Raw genomic sequence first — 22,927 nt, forward strand, 5'->3', positions numbered from 1 at the left:
TATGTAACTAATAAGATGATGTTTGCAGCTGCTCCTGTGCCGAGAAGCGTAACACTTATCGTCAGATTGATTCGGAAATATATAGTGCTATCTGTTTCGCATGGCGAGAACCTTTGGGTTTCGCAGCCGTTCTACCCAAATGATGGGTATTTCGAGAAAACTCTCATTACAGACTTCATTCTTCCCGAAGCGTTTGTGAATCTTGACAGGAATGGTATAATTCTTGATTCTGTCTGTGATCCGGTTATGTATCATATACATAGGCGAGCATGGACAAAAGGGTAGAATATCCCCCGAACTTGATTGCGGGGACTCCGGAATTCAACTGGAGATACCCCAGAGCGAGAGTAATTGGTATTAAGCGGGTTGAAACGGAGAAATCCTGGTATTGGCCGCTGCGGGATGCCGGTTCTGTCATTTGTTTCTTGGTGGGGTTTTGTAAATATTTACACATTGAAAGGGTGCTGCTTTTGCCTCCAGTTGTAACTTATACATACATATGCTATTAATCTTTGTCTCTCTGTAAATATTACAACTGTTATTATTACTTTTTCTCCCAATGGATGATATTGTAAATTAAAGAATATGTATATATAGTTCAAAAAGCCCACGGACCCTCTTCCCGCCCAACCGGACCGAGGGGCGACCAACCTAAAGATGGGCTGAAGGCAACATCCAAAGGCCCGCATCACAGCGATGATGCGTTTTAACGCAAAGTGTGTGCGACCATGCGAAAATGTATTGCTACATCCCGATTGTCGCAAACACTTCTGCCAATGACGCGGTGGTTCTATACTACAGAGACATGGGTCTTATATCGAAGACAGTGCGGATCAAGACTGAAACCCATTAGGTCAGATTGTGACCGGACAGGACTCTTCGGACTATAGCACAGGTTGCAATGATAACTGCTTTTTGCACCTCCATGTATAGTCCAGCCCTAAGATCGAGCGTTTTCAGCGCTTTATGTAAGTTCTGCGGGACTAATCCCGTCGCTGAAATTATCACTGGGACTACTTCGATCTTTTGTAGTCTCCAAGTCTGCTTCATATCGTCTGCCAAAGGGCCGTAGTTCCGGATTTTTTCATGCTGTTTTTCAACAGTGTTCCGGTCCAACGGTACGGCTACATCGATTATAAAGCACGCTCGTTCTTCCTTCAGAAACAGAACTAGATCGGGTTTTTTATGATTAACACTGCGGTCGGTGGCAATAGTGTGATCCCACAGTAGTTTGACCCGATCATTTTCCAAGATTCTCTGCGGAGTATACTTATAGTAAGGATGGTAGGTTGCCACTAAGTTATACTTCAACGCAAGGTTTTGATGGAGAATCTTGCAGACAGAGTTATGACGATTGGTGTACTCGGTACTGCTCAACATCCTGCACGCAGATGTTATGTGCTGGATGGTCTCCTCTTCACAGTTGCATAACCTACAACTGGAGTTGGTGATTGAGGAGTCGTGAAGAATGTACCGTTTATAATTTTTTGTTGGGAGCGAAGCATCCTGAATTGAAGTTAGGAATGCTTCGGTCTCATAGAACAGTACACCGTTTGTCAACCATTTGTTGGAGGCTTCGATGTCAATGCCTGACAACAACAAATTTTTTATATGACCTCCGTGAATGGGTTTCTGTTTCCACATGTCGATCTTCTGTTGGACTGAAGTAACATTCGACATGGGATCCCATTCTCTGCTTCAAAGGAGATAATTTATTATCTGCCATGACGGTAGCCTGATGTATTTGGCTAGAGGATTGTTTCTCATAGAAAAACTCACGAAGAGAATGCACTTGATTGTAGTGCATCGTTTTTAAATCAAGTACCCCCCTTCCTCCCTGATGACGTGGGATAGTGATCCTCAATCCTCCAATCGGCAGCTCTATTGTGCATGTTGTTGTTTGCAAGAACTACCCTTACCCGTCTATTGACAGATTCTAAATCAGTATTACTCCACTGTATCACACCGAAAGTGTATAGAAGGACGGGAATGGCGAAGGTGTTGATTACCATGGTTTTATTTTTCCCGTACAGCTCAGTTTTAAGGATAAGATCCAGACGCCGTTCAAATTCCCCCAGCAACTTAGATTTGATTATTGCCACAGCAGGTGTTGTTGCTTGCAATATGCCGAGGTATTTGTAGACGTTGTCCGAATCCATGCCCTCAATTCGGATGTTATTTTGGCTGTATCCTTCGTTGTCGGTGTGTTTTCCCCGAACAATTGTTTTTATGCGACATTTCTCCAAACCCAACTGCATGCCGATATCCCTGCTGAACTGGATGATGATGTCCAGCAAGGAGCGAAGTTGGTTCTTTGGCATACAGTTTGATGTCGTCAATGTACATTAAATGGCTTAATGTACATTTCGACAATATGCCATGCTTGATTTGGAACCCATATTTGCTTTCATGCAAAATATGGGATAGCGGATTCAAAGCCAAACAAAACCACAGTGGGCTTAGAGAGTCGCCTTGGAAAATGCCACGCCTGATTGGTATCTCTCCTGATGTTTGTGAGGATACCAATAGCTTCGTGCTCCAATTCTTCATTAATGTCCTCAGAAGAAGAACGACATTCGGGTTGATTTTATACAAGCGTAACACTTGTAGTAACCACGAATGTGATATGGAGTCAAAGGCTGATTTATAATCGATGTAGGCTGTCGAGATATTTCGTTTCTGATGGACAGCCTGCTTTACAGCTACCGTATCGATTATAAGCTGTTCTTTACAGCCTCGGGAGCCTTTTGCGCATCCTTTTTGCTTCTCAGCTATCAATTTATGAACATTAAGATGTTTTGAGATGTTCGCGCACAGAACTGAAGTGAAAACCTTGTAGATGGTAGGAAGACAAGTAATTGGTCGACATTTTGAAGGGCAAGAGACACCCTGTTCCTTGGGGATGAGGAAAGTTATCCCCTTGGTGAAAAGTGGTGGAACTAAATCAGGATCGGCAATCATCTGATTAAATTGATTTGCCAATATCCTGTGAGTGCTCTTGAACCGCTTCAGCCAGAAGTTGTGAATCTTGTCAACTCCTGGCGCCTTCCAGTTACCTGCCTTGTCAAGGGCTGCTTTAACGTCGACTTCAGTTACGTCAGGCATGATCATTTCGGGGAGGGCCTCGCATGAACGCATAAGGTGTGGGAGCCACGCTGCTTCTAAATTGCAACGGCTGGATTCGCTCCAAACACTTCTCCAGAAGTCTTCTGCCTGATCCAGATCGAGGTTACTTTCCCTATCTGAGCTAGTGAGATTTTTGTAGAATCCCCGTTCTTTCTGGAAGAACAAGGTGTTGTCTGTCCTTCGCTGAAAGCTTTTCTGATACCTACGGATGCGATTGGAGCATACCGCAAGTTTCTGCTTCAGCACCTCGAGGATTTCTTCGATTGGCATATCATTGGACAGATGGTAGTTTCCAATGATGTTCGCAACGCATCTGTGCACTCTTGGTGATGGATTTCCAAGGAGTGCTTGCGTCACACGACCAATCTCCTTTCTCAACTTTTCGACTCTTTTGTTGAGTCGAAACACCCAGAACGGTAAAGTCCTTCTGCGCATACCTCTGTTATTCGCTCTAAGATGTTGGTTATGGAGACGAATAACCGTGGCAGCTGCAACGTAGATCAGGCTGTGAACCTCTGTAGCAGTAATCTCGCTAGCCAAACGATCAGCCAAAATTCTGTCAACGGCAGCAATAATGTTAGTAGTTGCCGAAGTAAACTTCAGTTTTGGGATCTTTGGCCTAGCGTCTGGGAGAATCTCAGCATACTCTGTGAATGCGACCTGGAATGCGGTCAAAGCCTCATTATAAATTGGGTCGACATCCCCAGTTACTAAGCTTCTCCTGACTACTGGATTCATGGAGTGCCTTACAGGTGGAGTACTTGTGTTACTCCTTTGACTAGTCCGGTAATTTGATGACTCCAGCCCGAGCTCAAGTGAAACCTCTTGGAAGATTTGTTGCCTAGTTGGTAAGGCAACTCGGTTGTTATTCACTATCACCCGGTACTGGTTGACGACGTTCTGTTCCGGAACATGACTTAGCTCCGGAAATCGGGTTATGAACGCGTCATGTAGTCGATGTCTGTACCCTGATGGATTCCGTTGCAAATCTGTGACACGGTAATAGGCGCGGACGATAAATTCGTTGAGTTGGTTCGTCCAAACCATACGACGCCTAGGTCTTCCGTACTGGTGGTTGACAGCATAACCGCCAAAACATCCAAGGGCGAAGAGCCGCTCTGATGTTGTTGAACGACCCTTAACCGTGTTGGGTATTGTCTTCGTGTCCCTGGGGTCCCATTAAAAAAATTTTAATTGTTTTCCCCAATTTTATTCTCACGAGTATTGGGGAAGCAATCAACCCTGCAACAGAGCCCCAATGTTGCAATGCCCCATGGTTACCTCCAAAGGTAGGGAAGGTATTTGGAGGGGAGCCGCTGAAATACAGTGTAACGTCACTGCAATTCATCCGATAGGCGCTTCGATCCCTTCACCCCGGATTACGGATTTGTTAAGGAGCTTTACTCCCCTTGAACGGGAAGAATCGGTAAGGGAGGACGAACACAAAGGGAAACGTTTTGCTTGTCTGCGGCTACTTATTTACAAGATTAACTTGCGATATTCGTAGCTGACCCGGTGGGTCATGTCATTATCCGCAACCCATGACACGCGCCTGGTCGCATACAGCTCTGCGTTTGCAACTCAGGTGAGGATAAACCTGGTACGCCAGGGCGTACCGAATACCGTACCGTATATATAAACCGAAAAGTAAATAGTTTCAATTATGATAGTTTTAAGAACAATAATTTAAGTTAAAAGTATCTTTTGAAGCCGTTAAACATTTTCTATTACTTTCATATTTCTTTATTTGCCACTGTTAGGTTTTTAACCATTTCCCGACAACTTATTGCAAAATTAGATTTTAATTTCTTACTGTTTCTCTTCTCTGTCTGTAAATCGTTATCCAAAAATTTTGAGAGCCCACAGTGGACATTAGATTTAAGTTATTTTTGTTAGTTTAAAAGATTGTTTTTTTTTGTTCATTTTTCCAATGTATATATTATTGCACACAATTTTTAAGGTTCCGCTTCCGGTTTCCCGACATGTTGGGTATTTGGATTTGAATAACAATTAGGCAAGTCGGGGTAGGAAAATTGATTATATATTCTGTCAATTTTCTTCTACGATAGTCCCCATTTGGTGCAACACGCTTTCTTTTCTGCTAAACGCTTCTAGAAGCGCTTCCCGGTATAAGCTCCAACTCTGCCCACCAATTTTACTTTTGGGCTTTAATATGAAGCATATTATCTCCAAGCTTGATCAAAATCATACTATTAGTAACAAAGTTACAGTAGCTCAAAGTTGTCTTTACCATGTAAATTTACAACCGGAAGTACTAAATCTGACGTGCTAAATGCATATTCTTAACGGGCTACGTATAAATGGGATAGTTCTACACTCAAATGTGCTCACACAAGAAACAAACAAAACCTTTCATACCTGAAGCGCCTAGCTTCCCGACTTATTTAAAAATAGAAAATGATTTTTTTTTTTGAAGCCCCTTAGCAATATACTCCTTGTCTTTAATGTCACGTAGTCCGTTATGGTCTACGGTGAGGAGGTATGCGCTGATACTTTCGGAAAAGAGGGAACTTGCCCAGGTAAAGAAAAACTTTCTCGGTGGAGTCTGCTTGCCGTATTGTCTTCTTGCTGAGGAACGAAAGGTCATCTATGAGCACAAGAGACAGCACTCAAAAGAAGTGCTTGCTCGTGAAGAACGATGACATATACCAAATGATCGGTAACTATTTTCCAAAACGAGTAAAGGGCAAATGAGCTACGGGGGTCATCGGGAACTTTGGTCCTTTGGATTTTAAACAGATGTGAAAGCTTTCGGCCGTAATTGAACCATATTGGGAAGGCGGGATCTATTCACTGTGTGTTCTACAATGGGATACAGGATGACGCTCAGCAAACCTCCTTTTTTTGCGGAAGGTTAGTTTAGATTCTGCAGGAACTTTAAGTAAACACAGAAGAGCTCTCTCCGAGCAACATTATCAGAGAGATGGAGTTGAAGAATTACGTTCGGATTTTTTTCTCCTGGAGAAGATGTTCAATAGGACCGCTCCTCCTCTCCGCCTGCTCGTTGGTGAAAGAAATCCCTGATGTGATGAGAAGGATATGTCTAGTTAGTACTCAGATGTCCAACACTCAGTTATGCATTGATTCACCCACCCTATTCCAAAAAAAACTCATTGAAAATAGAAAAGGAAAAGACAAACGCCAAAACTCAATTTATCATGTATATTTTTCTAAAATTGGTATCATCCAGCTTTTTCCTTAAACAACATTTTGTAAATATAAAGACTTTTATCTTAGCTTCTAACAGGTAAATATTAACATATATATGTATGTAAGTCAAATTCGCATTATTTCAAAATATCATTCATCTTAAAATATATCAATACATGTAAATATATTACTTTTAATTTTATCTATCAATAATTGTTTGTTCGTTTTACAGAGTTTTCCTTTTTAGATTTTTTTCTGGGATATCTATTTTACTGTGTTTAAAGTATATTATACGCCGAGGATATAAATTTGACACATAACATGAAAAACAAATCAAGATATTTCTGTAAATGTCTTTGATTCACCAAAGATCGTTATTAATTTTTTGAGGTTTCTGTTAACTTTTTTTTGGCAATCTCGGTACATTTTGAAGCCAACAAGTAAATTTGGATTACAAGGAAGAATTTTTCATTGTTTATCTAATATTAAATATTTTTTAAAAATTCCTTTCATAATTTAAATAAATATTTTTCTTTTAACTAGACTCTTAAGTCTAATTAATTTTCTCTAAGTTAGTGGTATCTTTGCTTGTAATTTCTAATGTCAATGAAAGCCAATTTGGAAAGTTGCGTAGAAAATCTGTTCCTAAGTATCCTGAAAATTCTCACATTCTCACTTTCGTCGCGATGAAGCCTTTGTAACGTGACTACTAATTAATTTTCTCTTCTAAGGCAGTTGTCAATTTTAAATTTGATAATTAGTTAATAAATAAATATTCTTTCTCTTCTTTAAGAAGAAATTTTGGATGCTTTCCTAATTTTTGTAATTGTTACAGATCGAAGTAGCTTTATCACATCTTTTAGCGAAAACGCAAAAGCTTATGCTTTTGCAATTTTCTGGTTACATCTTCTTTACAGGGTAATGAATTTTAACCCCGAAAATTGAGTTAGTATCCTCGTTCTCAGCCTTTTGGGCTATAAGTAAGTTTATAGGAAATTCAGGATATAAAATTTAGTTGCTTCGTTAAGCCGTAAGGGGAGAATGCCTTTTGTACTGACTTCAGTTGTGGTATTTGAACTTTGTGTTACTCCGCTCGTCAGGATACGTGGTTCAGAACAGAAATTTGTTGACTTGCTGACTTATAAAAAATGGGTCCCAATGCTCGTCTTATCCTCTTCGTCGCTGACATACATTCGCGTTAGGTCTGAAGCAACTGAGGCTGTTTCACAATTACTGCAAAGAAGAAAGAAATGGTTTACATCCAAGTGGCTGACCTGTCTAGCTTGACTGAAAGCGTGCTGACCTATCGGAAACCTACATCTAAATAGCATGCAGAAACCTATTTGCTTAATTGAAATAATTGACGATAACAATAGCAAGAGCCTCGTCGCAATGCGCTGGACCACACTATGCAGCTCCGATTTCGCTGATCTTCTGACCGTGTGGGCTCAACAAACTCTGCGCAGACATAACACCTGATGATATTAGGTAACTTTGTTAATGAACTTCAACTCGATTACCGCTGAGCATTATAATAGCACTTTCGTGAACAGTTCAGCAGTCTGGCTACATTGTTATACCTGCCGGTCGGCGGGTTGACTGAGGGACTGAGAGATGGATAGATGCGGTTGAATAACCGATTTATGTGACGTTCGGGTTAATTGCAATAATCGAAATGCATTATATCTTGAGAGTCTCAAGCCTGTAGCGAAATATTTGGACGTAACAAGGTTGATATTAATGAATATGTATCATTGTTTCTGCGATATGCATCAGAGTTTTAAGCATAACACAAGCATGAGAAGAAATCGCATTAATTTCGATGTTATATAAAAATGCCGCGAGCAATAATTGCAGCAGAAAGAAGGCCTTTCTGGCAAAAATAAATTTGCAAATTTTACTCAAACGTTTTGAAATATCCTATTGCCAGTTACCGGTCAAATTTATGAAGGATTTTATTTGTCGGACAGAATGTTATAACGCATATCTAAAAAGGTCTGTCAAAAATATAGTAATCAATTGAATAACAAACTAATTATCATGAAACCATTTAAGAAAACCAGATTTATACAACAGAACCTTTGTTATTGGGTATTTGGATTTGAATAATAATTAGGCAAGTCGGGGTAGGAAAATGAAGTGTCAGAAATTTTCACATAAAATGGTAGATATTCATTTATTTGTGAATGTTTAGACTCTCCTTTAAGGTAGTCCCCATTTGATGCAAGAAGATTTCTTCTCTGTTAAACGCTTCTACAAGCGCTTCCCGGTATAGGCTCCAACTCTGCCCACTAATTACGCTTTTAGGCTTTAATCGGTTTGTTTCCTTATGAAGTCCTTTCTTTGCGTAGCGCACTGTGGAATAAAATAAATAAGATATTTGAATTATCCACCAATTGATACCTTTACCTCTATGAACTTATTTTCAGGACGGAAGTTATAACATTGGATATATTTTACTATGTACGTAATAAGGACGGCTGTGTTCACTTCAGACACTGGTAGAAAGGACCCCCCCAGAAGTTCGGGCGATAATATCTTTCATCATATAGCCGTAAAATCCTAGAAGTCTAGAAAATTTTGAACCTACAAAACGTCTTAAAACGAACATAAAAATGGCAAACTCTTGTGGTATGCTAAGGTACGGAGGGAGTCAAAGGGTAGTATAAGTCCAAGGGCGAAACGTGGATTGGTACCCACGATGGAGTATAAAACGCCTACTGAACCACCACCAACAGCTCTACTACCAAACCCTATCTCCACCTCCACGGGGTGACCGCTGGGAGTTTTTTCTTAACGAAAAGCTGCAGACGGAGAAGGATGAAGGTGCGTCTCCTGCGCCTAAAAACGGGACAAATTGTACAAACTGGCCCTCCAGGTTGGGGGTTGGTTAGGGCTGACAACCCTTGTTACGAAGCCATAAAAGGAGCCTCGGGCTGGACTGACAACACAACGACGAGTCCGGAAACGACAACGGAATAACAATTTGCGCGTTTTCTCATGGAACGTGCGCTCCCTGTACAGACCGAATGCTGCTCAGCAGCTAGCCGATACCCTGTTCCAATGGTAAACCATGTGCTTGGATTAGGTTTCTTAATCATCTAAAATATGAAACCTGCTGTTATCGGCTTTGAAAATGTAAGCGAAAGGCTATGCACTCTGCGTTTGCGAGGCAAATTTAGAAATATAAGCCTCATAAACGTTCACGCCCCTACAGAGGAGACTGCAGAGTCGGAGAAGGATATCCTCTACGAGGCAGTTGAGCGGACCTTCGAAGCTTGTCCCAAGTATGATATTAAAATTATACTTGGAGATTTCAATAGTCAAGTAGGGACGGTGCCCGTATTCAGACGAGACGTCGGCTCCCATAGCCTACATCAAATTACAAATGAGAACGGACTGCGAATTATTTAATTAGAAGTATCGCAGGAAATGGTTGTTGGAAGTACCTGGTTTGCACGGAATGTGGTCCACAAACATATGTGGGCCTCTCCAGACGGGACCACTTTCAACCAGATTGACCATGACCATTCAATATCTCTTTAATCTGGCCCTGGTAAAAGCGATCCGCGATGCAGACGTAAATGCAAGAGGCACCATCCTCTTCAAGTCTACCCAACTACTGGCCTACGCTGAAGATGTTGACATTATGGGAAGAACAAATGCGTGGAAGTTTTCTACACCGAAGCAGAACGAGGTTGTAGATATGGGTCTACCTACCCTGTGAGTTGAGACTAAAAGGGACAGAAATTTGTGGGTTACCAACCTGCACATTTTGAAACTTTATTGCTATCGAAGCGTCAACACCGTCTCGGATAGGAACTGGCTTCACGTCAAAGATCTTTGGCTATCAAAAACGGATTATGATTGATTTCTGGAATAATAGCGAGGGTCCTCAGAACGCTCGCTTTCATCAACTTGAGCGGGAATTCGAACTATATAAACTGGATCCTCTTGCGGCAATGTGCTTTTGTACTCTGGACAGTCAAGTATTAGCAGATGCGAATCTGGTGTTAGGTTGCTTTTGACGGCTTCTGAAATGCGCGCTCTCTTAATCTGGGAGCCAGTTTCTGAAAGACTTCTAACCGCAAGATTCTAGCTCAGGGTAAGGAGCAGTACAATTGTATAATGCTATGCGCCAACGGAGATTTCCGATATTGGAGAAGGATGCTTTCTACGAGCAATTACACGCAGTTCAGGGGGGGCTTCTTAAAGATGACATTCCGATCACCTCGCTCGATTGTATGGTGGATTTCTGCAACTTACACCGCCTCGTCATTGGTGGCACATAGTTCGAGTGCAGAGCCTACCATAAGGTTAGTTGAATTTAAACTGGCCAACACCGTACGAGCAATCAAATCCACCACTTCGCGATCAGCAATAGATTTGGGAGTTACCCTCTGGATTTGCATAACAAGAGAGGCACGACAGTAGGAGAACTATCTTACAGATCGGACGGCAGAGACACTGAGTAATCCCCTATGGACCGTTACGATTGATGGCGGAAGTGGCACACTCAAACGCCAATACCAGCCGAAATCCTAAGAAGCTCAGCGTAGTGGGCGCCGTGACAAGAGAGAATCTACTGTTCCGCTAGTCAAGGAAGCTACCGCAGAACGCAATTATCTCAGAAATCTTTGCTCTGTGTTGCAAATCTTTCGATGGTTCCATGAACCACAATGACGCGCAACTGCAGAGGTGGAAAAACACTTCGCCACGGTTCTTAACCGTATCACATCTGGTAAAGGTCCTCCTTTTGCCGATGGAATGACCAGTTACCGTAATATTTCGCTCAGCAATGAATTTAAACGGAGTAAAGCCGCTGGATTTGACGGTCTCCCCGCAGAATTATTTATAATTGCACCTGCAATTACTGCAGATCTGCTGCTTCCCCTCATATGGAAATATTGGGAGAGACCTTTCCCAGAGAGTGGGAGAAGAAAATGATCGTAAAGATTCCAAAGAAAGTCTCCCATTTTGAGTGTGATAATTGGTGGAGAGAGAGCAACTGCATGCACCCTGCCGTCGTAAAGATAATAGCTGAAATAATAATGAAACGGATCAGCTTGATCGGCAGGAAGCAGCCTGGTCTTCACTCTAGATCCTCCTGCATGCAGCACATCAACACCCTACGAATCATTTTGGAACAGTGCGCGGAGTTTAGATCTTCGCTGCACCCGTTTTTCATCAATTTCGAGAAAGCTTTCGATAGCGTGAGCTGGCAGTGTATCTGAATTGCTCTACGTAGGAGGACATTCCGGAGAAACTAATAGCCATTATCAGAGGAATATATGATGGCGCAAAATGGTTGCATCATGTCACCGATATTATTTCCTCTTGTTATCGGTGACGCTTTTGATACTGTCTTGTCCGGAGAACGTGTAGGAATTCAATGCTGTCTACGCTGATGAAATCTGTTTGCTCTCTTACCGAGTCATGGACCTTAGCCAAATGACTCAGGATTTGGAGAGAGGGGCAATTAGAGTTGGACTAAAGATAAACACAAAAAAAGCAAGATTCTCAATTTGAAGGGTCGAAAGCATCCATCAATTAGTATATCTAGGAAGCGTGGTTTCTGTCGACGGTGGCATCGAACTGGATGTTGCAGTTATCTCAAAATTAAAATCAAGTTGAGACTGTACTGTGCTAGTGTTCTTTCTGTGTTGCTATATGGGAGTAGCACATGGAAAGTGAACCCCATTGTTACTCAAAAGCTCCAAGCCTTTGTGGACACCTGCCTGCGTCGTATCATGCGAGAACGCTGACCTGAAGGACTTGTTCGACGCACAGGCCTGGCACTCGTGCGTACTGTGATCGGAAGGCGAAAACAGCAGTGCATAAGTCACACATTAAAGAGGGGAGACAATTGCATTTTGGACTACGCTATGCAATGGAATCCACTCTCCCAAAATGTCCGACAAGTGGGTCGTCCCAAGGACACTTGATGCAAAACAATAGAGAAAGAGTGCGTGGATCTCAAGAAATCGTAGGGGACCTGAAAAGAATTTCAGGTAACCGCAAAGTGTGGCACATCAATATGGTTAATACACTATACCCCACAAAAGGGTGATTAATAATAATAATAATCGTTGGCACAACAATCTATATTGGATCAGGGCCTTGAAGTGTGTTAGAGCACTTCATTCAAGACCGTAACGGTACACTACAGGATTACAATACCCTGTAGGAGGCAATGTGGTCAGCATTTTGCTCGCCCGATATTTTTACCCTGATTTGACTCACGTACTCATTCACAGCTGAGTCGACTGATATCCGACGTCAAATCACGATACAAATCCAACTGTGACCAGTGAGATTTGAACTGCAACCTTTCGGATGACAGCCTTGTCCTCTAACCACTCAGCTATCCGGACACGAAAGGGTGAATGACAACCATATATAATTCAGACTGAAGTACATGCGATTCTAAGAGCGACAACCTGGGTGATTGACGATCGGCTGAAGAACATGCGCATCACAATCAACAGCAATATCCAAACTGGGTTGAGAACATTCAGCAGTCCCTTGATCACTTTACAAATTATTCAGGAACGTAGAAATTGTTTGAACTCTATATCTTAATTCAACGCGATGAAACCACTCTGGGTACCTGATCAGATGAAAACTCTACTGCTTTAGCGGAAGAGAGTTCAATTTCTCACAAGTCGGACACCTGGACTACGCCTGTGAGAAAGCGGCAAATACCAGCGTATCATTAGCGCGAATGATGCCTACCTAACATTGGAGGCCCAAGATACAGTCACAGATTACTTGTGTCCGGAGTGGTTCGCTCCACGCTATTATACGCGACACCAGTTTGGGAGGAAGCACTAGCGTGTGAGAGTAATCGTAGGAGGGTAAATATAACTTACCGCTTAGTAGCGTTAAGGGTGTGCAGCACCTTCAGAACAATATCAGGCGACGCAGCGTAAGTTATTGCGGGAATGATCCCGATAGACATTCTGACAAGTGAGACACGCTATCTGTACGAGAAAAGGAAAATGGATCCTCCTGAAAAAGATGCAGAATATCGAAAGGCGGCAAGGCAGGAGTCGCTGAAGAAGTGGCTGCAACGGGGGGGACGACTCGCAGAGGGGTCGGTGGACATGCACTTTGATTACCCGTATTGAGGAGTGGATCCAGCGGCGACAGGGCGAGATTAACTACCATCTGACACAATTCCTGTCAGGACATGGTGGTTACAGGAAGTATCTGCACCAATTCAGGCTGAATGATTTTCCCTTTTGTCCTGAATGTGGTTGCACACCTGAGGACTCGGAGCATGTTATGTTCGACTGTCCACGATTTTTTGCAGAGAGGAGGAACCTAGAAGATCCCCTGAGAACCAACCTAAGCCCGCAGAACATCGTCGGAGAAATGTTAAAGTCGAAGGGAAACTGGTGTACGGTAAACTCCGCAAACAAAAGTATACAAGAGGAACGTGGAAAAGCGGAGCGCGCAAGGAGGACCCGAAGAGCGGAAAGCTTGGTCGCTTAGCATTACTTCCACCCCGCGAAGTAATGCTTTGCCGCGGTTCCGCGGGGAAGGAAGAAGGTGAAAGTGGCAGTGGTTTTAGTGGGTGAGAATCCCACACGCTGCTGCAACCTAGCGCGGCAGTGTCTTTCTAAGATTTCCACCTCCATCCATAAAAAAAAAAAAGCCAGACATTGACTCGATTCGAAAAAGGTTTTGTTTCAAACATAACCTTAAAAGGGGCTGGGGAGAAGTAGATTCTTCATGAATGGAATTTTAATATTTCATTCGAATACAAGGCTTAGGATGCGGTAAATTCGCTTGAAATTGTTGAAAAGTTTGAACTGCGTTAACTTTGACATTAATAGTCGGATTTCCATAAAACTTGCCATATGTATGCAAGAGACTGTCCTCTATGCCGGTGCAAATTCAGTACTCCTAGGATGAACTTAAGGGGGGTTTTTAGTCAATTTCTAAAAGTTGGTAATATATTATTAGTAAGTATATTTTAGCAGATATCAGAATGAAACATATTTTGAGGACTAGATTTCATCTAAGCGTACTTTCCTGTTTTTTTTTCGTATTTTTGGGTTGGGTAGTTTCCGAAAATGAGTCCTGTCTCACTTTAATTTTTACATTTTGAATCCCTTTTCGCGCACTTTGCAATTCATGCCAAAACTAATGTCAGTTTCGGAAAGTACTACTACTACTGATACCCTACGCGATTACATCCGTTGAAAATTTGTTTAAATCTCCCCTTTGCATGTATGGGAAGCCCCCCTTTAAACTCCACCTAAATTTATGATGGATTTCATAGTTCCCATCTGAACACCAAATTCCGTTCAGATCGGTTTAGCCGTTTTGGAGAAAAGTGCGTGTGACAGACAGAAAGAAAAACAGTGAATCGATTTTAATAAGGTTTTGTTTTACACAAAACCTTAAAAACGGTACAATTGGAACCTTTCTTAGGTCTAGCCAAATATTGAACGTTTCATCATCATTGTCTTTCCGGCAAATTGTATCTGGCTTCCTCGGAAGACCTGAAGAGAGTTGAAGTATATTTCGGCAAACCGGTAGTGAAGGTGCGTGGGTGACGTGCTATGCTCCATTGGCAACCAGGTATATAAAAAATGAACAACAAAATATAAAAATAGCAAAAAAGTTGTCTGGGACTCAAGTGCAAGCATAGGAGTGTTTTCATTCAATGCCCCAATTAATTTTGATTACAAAGTACAATCTAAAGTCATTGACGGATCTTGTAAAATTCAATTAAAGAAATAAAAGTATTAATTACCTGGTCGGAGAGGCCAACAAAAGAAAAAGCCTAAAATGTGGTCTAAGTTCGACACTTTTTGGAATAAATGGAGCTGAGTTCTTCGTTGTATCGTTGGTTGCTTGGTAGATATACCATTTTCTCTTGTATTTGTTCAGAAATAGAACAAAATGAGATCGGCTTTCGTTAACTTAGGGATCAGTAGCGAAGGTCTAGTGATTTTGAAAGGAAAGATAACCTTTCAACTGTGCAATATTTCATAATCATAAACAATAATTCAGACCATTTCTTCACTTATAGATTTATAAACCCGGTGACTGCCTGCACAGTAAACAATTGTAGTTGATGACCTTAGTAACCTTTCTACACCTCCCAGAAGCACTTACATATCACTGCACAAATCTAACCAGTAGCAGCCACATTTCATAGATATCTAGTTACAATCTAGAAAACGGAAATCATGACTTTATTGCCGAGAAAAAATCAATGGTAGCGGGTGCATTTGAAACCAAGCACTACTTTTCAGCAAAGTGATACTTTCAAAAAAAGATTTAGATATATACCTATAGAAACCTTGCCGTAGGATCGACTTTGTAAATCAGATATAAATACTTCGTTCAACAAAGTGAAATCATAAAACGACTTGGTAAACGTTATAATTATCGATAACGCAAGTCATCCCATTTGCTATATTTAAATAGTCAGTTCGGATTGTTATCTTTAACATAACAATGTCAGTTCGTGAATGAATCAATGAAAAATTCGGAGCGCATATGGTCATAATTAACATGAAATTTATATGTAGAGTGAAAGAAATAACACGTTTATTTTTCTATGCAATCAATTATTAGAAATAAAAAAATATGAGACAGAAAAATGGACATAATTATTATGACATGACCAGTTTAATCATCGCGGTGCAGCCAAGTCAAGGCGTTGGGGTTGAGCTCATTAATATTATAACAAACACACGAGCATATAAATCTTACTACGAATATCTGCATGATGTGTGAAAGTGTTGACCCAAAACTGCCAGTTATCAGAAAGCGTTTGATGTTTGATATGCCGATGACTTAAAGGACTTCTTGTACACGAAAATTTGGGTAATTGGAAACGGTTCAGTGACAAGTTAAAAATCACTTAGGATGGTGTTTTGCTGGGTTATAAACAAGTACCATTTGCAATATTATAATCTACCTAAATACTTGTATCTATTCGATCGGGAAACCAAAGAAACAACAAGAATTCGCACAAACTTAGGCCTACAGTAAGCACACTACATGAGTGTCGAATTCAACTCCCATTACTCACCTAATGTCCTCAGTTTCATACACTTCAGCAATCATTGTTTTGTACTTATCTTCGAGGCAGTCTTTCCTCTTCTGAAGACCGCTTTCATCTGAACTATCTGCTGATTGCATAACTGCATCCTCGTCAATGGGGTCACAGCTTGGCCCCCGAGATTGGCATACTTTAGATGTAGATGGCTGACACAAAAGCAATGAAGAATCCATGGGTGAGATGCTGACTGGTGATGAACTTTCAAGCCTGCTGGAATAGAGAACAAATTCAAACGTAACCATTTCAATAAATTTTCATAATTTTAAACTAATCCTTGAAATTTGAGTGAATATTAAATTTCATTTACGCTTCATCATCATCAAAATATCTCCAATTATGTAGGTGCAATAAAATGAGATCTCTAGATGAATTAGCTATCCTGAGAGCTTTGGAATTGGATGGAATTTCGTACTAACTTGTAAAGCTGATAACATGACTAGCACTACGAAGAGGGTTCTTTGGCTCAGATCTTCAGACCCAGCCATTAGCATTTACGAAGGACAGCCGCCGCTCTTCACCCTACAACTAGAGATATCTTGCAGTTCCCAATGCATTTTTTAACTAGTGCTCGCAGCCTGAAACTAGCTAGAGTTAAGCAATCGCATAGGAGGTGGCTGAAGGTTTCCCACTATTCTCTGCAATTTCAACAATGCGAATTGTTCGTTATGTCGAGGCTAACAGGAGTGCCTCGTAGAGGCCGCCGTAATTCTGCATGCATTTGCACGCGTCTGTTATAACATGGTCAAATCCTCTTCGACTTCACGCAGAACAATCACCATCGGGACGCAGAATGCAACCCCCATAGGGAGTATCAAGAATAGAGCTCAACTTGGCGGTTACATCGGCCCGCTAATTCTCCTCTTTGTTCCTATCGCCGGGAAACCGAAGCCTATACAGCGCAGGAGGTATCACCAGTACCTCCACCTAGAATACACTAACCTACCACTCGGCGACATTTTATGTATCTGAATAAGCCACCACACCGACTCCACAGACCATTCTTGCTCCGCCGGTGCAGAACAGTGTGTCATACCCTTCCAATACGTCGCCGGTTTCCCACTCTGGCCTGGTTGGAAAACCCACCGGAAAATTCCTCTTGAAGCTCAGTAAGCGTGAGGCGTAATCCGTTGGAAATGCAAGGAGTTCACGGAGTATTTCATCAAAGGTGTTAATATGGCCGTAGGGCTTCACTGTCCAACTGTCCCAATCCACTACTATCAACCAAGCTTGACTTCATTCTTGCTGAAAGGTTTGGAGAGACTGGTAGAGCGTCACATTCGTGGAAACGCACTTAGGTCACACCCACTTAGTGAAAACCAACATGCTTACCAACGTGGAAAGTCCTGTGAGTCTGCCCTTCATTCTTTGGTCACAAAGATAGAGGATGCAACTTTGAATGGTGAGTACGCGATGGGGGTGTTCGTAGACATTGAAGGGGCTTTTGGCTGTGCGCCTTTTCAAAAACTTTGCGATGCCGCCAGAGGGCATAGTGTTGATGATGCTTTAATTAAGTGGATCCATGCTATGCTAACGCAAAGATTGCTGTGCGTTGCGGTAGGGGTCGATCGCTATCTGACTGCAGAAGCAACGAAGGGCTGCCCCCAAGGAGGTGTGCTTTCGCCACTTCTGTGGAGTATGCTGATCGACTCACTACTATGCGAACTGCAAAATTTGCCAATACACGCTCAAGCTTATGCTGATAACGTGGCTGTACTTGCTGTTGATCGGGATCTTGGAACGGTGTGTAGGAATATACAACGTGCCGTTGATTTGATAGACAGCTGGTACCTTAGACATGGTCTGTCAGTTAATCCAAATAAAATCACAATGGTTTTATTCACAAAAAGGAGAAAACTGGATGGACTTTGCCTCCCTGAGATGAGGGATACTACCCTTCAACTCTCCGAAGAAGTGAAGTATCTGGGAGTCACTCTAGATAAAAAACTTCTTTGGAACAAACATGTAGAGGTAAAGATGAAACGAGCTCTCACAGCTTATGGGCTATGCAGACGGACCTCGACATGGGGACTCAGGCCTCATGTGGTAATGTGGATATACGTTGCCAACATTGGTCCGATGCTCGTATATGCATCGGTAGTGTGGTGGGTTAAGGTGAGACAAAAAGGTTTTCACCGTAAACTAGCCGCACTGCAAAGAACTGTGTGTCTGGGTATCACTGATGCCATGAGCACGACATCCGGCGCAGCTCTGAATGCACTACTCAAATTGCAGCCCCTGGATATACTTATTCAAAGCACTGCAATGAGAGCAGCTCATAGACTAATTCGATTAGATCTATGGAGAAACAACGGATGAGAGGGGGCACAAAGCATTGGAAGAGTTACTGGGAGGACTGAATCCAGTTCTTACAATGCCTTCCGATTCTCGTGTCCACATACATCTGTTTGGTAGAAGATATGAAGTTACCCTGAAGCGTAGAGAGAACTGGGAAGACCCAGAGGAATCCGTGGCGGGATATACGGAAGTCTTCTACACCGATGGCTCAAAAACAGAAGAGGGTTCTGGAGCCGGAGTCTACCTCTCGAATAAAAACGAGAAGTGGGTTTTTCCTTTGAGACAATATGCAACGGCTTTTCAAACCGAAGTTTATGCGATCCTAAGGGTGGCGAACTGGGTGATTGACGAGCGGTTGAAGGGCAGGCGCATCGCAATCTGCAGTGACCATCAAACTGCATTGAGGGCATTGAGCAGTCCTTTGATCGCCTCGAAAATCGTTCAGGAATGCAGAAACCGTTTGAACTCTATGTCTAGATTCCATACGGTGGAACTACTCTGGGTACCTGGTCACTGTGGCATAGAGGGAAATGAAATCTCGGATGCTTCCGCGAAAGAGGGGTCAATCTCCCCTATGCCGGGAACGGAGCCAGCATTTGGTGTATCAGTAGCATTGGCTAAATCTGTTTTCAAAAACTGGGAACAAGTTTCCCATAATGACAGGTGGCAGAGCCTAAATGCTGCTCGACACACCAAACTTTTCCTGCCAGAACCGAACATAAGTACCGCAAAGTTTATCCTGTCGAAAAGCAGGAGGACTTGCAGGTGTATTGTGGGCATTCTGACAGGCCATAATTCACTGGGCATATGTTCAGAATAGGAATTACCGAAGATGATAAGTGTCCCTCCTGTAATGAGGAAGCGGAATCCACGGAACATTTCCTATGTGAATGCCCCGCCTATGGACGCATCAGGCACCAGATCTTTGGTGCCGATGTTCTCCAATTGCGACGGGTAGCATCACATCCACTAACGGAAATCCTGCGATACGTTAACGAATCCGGAATATTCCGTTAGACGGAGAGGCGAGTACAATGGGCCAACATGGCCTGAATGCTCAGAAGCTGTAACTTCTCCCCACCATACACACACACACACACTATCAACCAAACGACCAGAGAGATTGCGCCACCCTATAGCGTTGATTGAATTATCCTAGTTGTTAGCATGAACATTATCCAATACGCAAGACACCCCTCCAAACCTATTCTGGTTTAGAGCCTACTTTAGCATCATCAACGGCGCAACAACCGGTATCCGGTTTAGGCCTGCCTTAATAACGAACTCCAGACATCCCGGTTTTGCGCCGAGGTCCACCAATTCGATATCCCTAAAAGCTGCCTGGCGTCCTGACCTATGCCATCGCTCCATTTCAGGCAGAGTCTGCCTCATCTTCTTTTTCTACCATAGATATTGCCCTTATAGACTTTCCTGGCTGGATCATCCTCATCCATACGGATTAAGTGACCCGCCCACGTTAACCTATTGAGCCGCATTTTATCCACATGGTCATGGTATTGCTCATAGATTTCGTCGTTATGTAGGCCACGGAATCGTTCATCCGCATGTAGGGGGCCAAAAATTCTTCGGAGGATTCTTCTCTCGAACGCGGTCAAGAGTTCGCAATTTTTCTTGCTAAGAACCCAAGACTCCGAGGAATATATGAGAACTGACATGATCATTGTCTTGTACAGTAAGAGCTTTGACGCTATGGTGAGACGTTTCGAGCGGAACAGTTTTTGTAAGCTGAAATAGACTCTGTTCACTGACAACAACCGTGCGCGGATTTCATCATCGTAGCTGTTGTCGGTTGTGATTTTCGACCCTAGATAGGAGAAATTATCATCAGATGTGATGTTAACGCCCGCCATATATGCTGATGAAGTTCCAACATCAACACAAAAAAATAGAGACTACTGGAGTATCTGGTAGAAACCGAATTGCAGATCCTTAATTCGGATAATGAACCCACTTTCTTTAATGTGGTCAGGCAAGAGGTCATCGACATCACATCACGGTGGCATCGCCTGACATTGCGGTTCTTGTCGGAGAGTATCAAACGATATCACGCTCTCCACTATTTCAGAATCATTTCAGAATCCACGTAAGACAGATTGACATGCTGGAATTGATCATTGATCATGATACCAAAGAAGAAACAGAGGAGAACGACAAGGGTGTTTCTCAACCGAGCTCTACAGTCTGATTCAGCCGCTTGCTAGATTCTTTACAAAGATGCTCAGAAAGCTCTCACTTTTGTGACGAGACCAACTTTCTTGAGGCCACCTCAAATCTAAAGCGGATCCTTGTCAAAGAATGTAACTAGCAGTAGGGTTATCTAGGTTTACAGAGCGGGAGGTACACAAAAAGCGATGACGAAACGGCCAACCATTTGCTTTAAGCGCACTTCCCAGGCAGCATCGTCACCTCAGGGCCGGCAGGCACATACAGCCTTCAACCGGAAGATTGGACTCTGTCATGCAAAAGTGAGTAAAATGGGCATTTAACCCGTTCCATAGATATAAGTCTGCAGGTCCGGATGGAATTATTCCTGTTCTAGTAGTAGATAAAGAATACGCCCATTTATTGACATCGAAGATGCCTTCAATTATTCCTCATTCGCGGCAAGATAGCATGGAATCGATCCGATGTTAATCAGTTAGATCCTTCACATGCACAAAGGTATTTACACAAGCATTTGGAGGTAAAAAGGAAAGCAGCTGACGATGCATATGGGCTTGTTACTATTGGCGAGTGGAAAGACGGCCAATTATACGGTCATGCATTCATCTGATTATAGCCTAGCTCGACCTATTCCAGACGGAGATATATGCCATTTGATTAGCAGAAGAAGAATGTTTGCGGCAAAAATGGAGGGGTCGCATCATTCGAATCTGTTCCGACAGTCGGGCAGGATTATCAGCACTAAACACGAACGACATTTCAAGCCAGTTAGTCTGGAGTTGTCATCAGGTACGGCTGAAGCTTGGCCGACTGAACGAAATAATCTGGATGTAGGTGCCGGGGCACTCAAACATCGCTGGTAATGGAGAAACTGACAGACTGGCTCGTCAAGGTTCTGAATCCATAATGGTGGGACCACAATCAGCTTTTGGCATCCGGCCATCTACTGTCAAAGTCCACTTTGAAGGGGGAAATGGCAAGGATTCATGCAGCAGATGGAGAAATTTAAAATTCTGCCGGCAGGCGAAAATCTTTGTGAAGGAACCCGAGGCCACTAGAACGGAATTTTTGTTGTCCTTTAAGAAGTGAGACCCCTAGCAAGGCTTTTAACGGCACACTGCCCCTTAATTTACCAGATTCGGGAAAGCCTGCGAACGCAGTCGCCGGTGAATAGACGATCTCAATGGGCCTAGCAAAGGGCTGAGTGCTTGCAGCTGTGACTCCCCCAAATAAACTAAACTAATTAAAAAATCAGAGTAATAATATCAGGTAAGGACCACATTGCTTGTTACAATGTACTTGTAGTCTTGTAGTGTAACTGCTAAACTCCGCCATGCTATTAACATAGTATGCTGGCCCCAAGCCCAGGTAAAGGATGAGGGTTTGAGGCAACGTACTCTGTACTATCCTCAGTAAAACAAAAATAAAATGCTGATATCAGAGAAAGAAATAAATAGAGTATAGTTGGACTTATTCTACTATGCTAAATCCTACCTGATCTCTCTTGATGACAGGCCCCTTCGGAAAAGGCGCATTGATATCTGCGCTCTGCAAGAAACCCGATGGTCTGGTGCCAAAAGCTGCGACATTGAACGCGAACGCGGTAAAAATGGCTGCAAACTTCTCTATTTTGGTAACCCGCACACTCAATATGGTATTGGCATTGCCATCTCAGAGGGTTTCCGTGATGCCATTAAAGAAGTCGAACGATTTGATGATCGGCTGATGAATAATAAAATAATGAGGGTGGCGAGCGTATAATCGATTTTGCGGACACCCATGACCTTGTACTTATGAATACACGGTTCATAAAACGATTGTCTCATCTTCCTATATTTTATAGTGGGAACAGTAAAACGCAAATCGACTCACTGATTGCAAAGTCGTTCCCTATGAGACCATCACACCTCAACATCGGCCGTTGATTGCCGTCCTGCGAATTAAGCCACCGATAAAACAGCGTGAGGAACGCACTGACCCCCGATGCATTAAATGGTGGCGATTTGGTGAGAAGAAAGAAGAAACGATCTCAGTCATACGATTGCCGACCATTACGAATGTGGA

General features: G+C 42.6%; 1 protein-coding gene across 5 annotated transcripts in view; it reads right to left on the reverse strand.

Moving 5' to 3' along the window:
• Positions 1 to 6,294: 6,294 nt before the first annotated feature.
• The window catches only part of LOC119655307 (protein timeless), a 130,596-nt gene continuing 113,963 nt past the window's right edge, over positions 6,295 to 22,927 (reverse strand). For 4 of the 5 annotated variants that reach the window (XM_038061173.1, XM_038061148.1, XM_038061140.1 and 1 more), the window contains 2 exons: positions 16,355 to 16,594; positions 6,295 to 7,530 (listed from right to left, as the gene is read on the reverse strand). In XM_038061173.1, the coding sequence (XP_037917101.1) occupies positions 7,437 to 7,530; positions 16,355 to 16,594 (334 nt within the window). In that variant the 3' untranslated portion in view covers positions 6,295 to 7,436. The remainder of the gene's footprint in view (positions 7,531 to 16,354; positions 16,595 to 22,927) is intronic. The other variant, XM_038061157.1, reaches the window with a different exon arrangement.

Source organism: Hermetia illucens, chromosome 1, assembly GCF_905115235.1.
Source record: "Hermetia illucens chromosome 1, iHerIll2.2.curated.20191125, whole genome shotgun sequence".
NCBI lineage: Eukaryota > Metazoa > Arthropoda > Insecta > Diptera > Stratiomyidae > Hermetia > Hermetia illucens.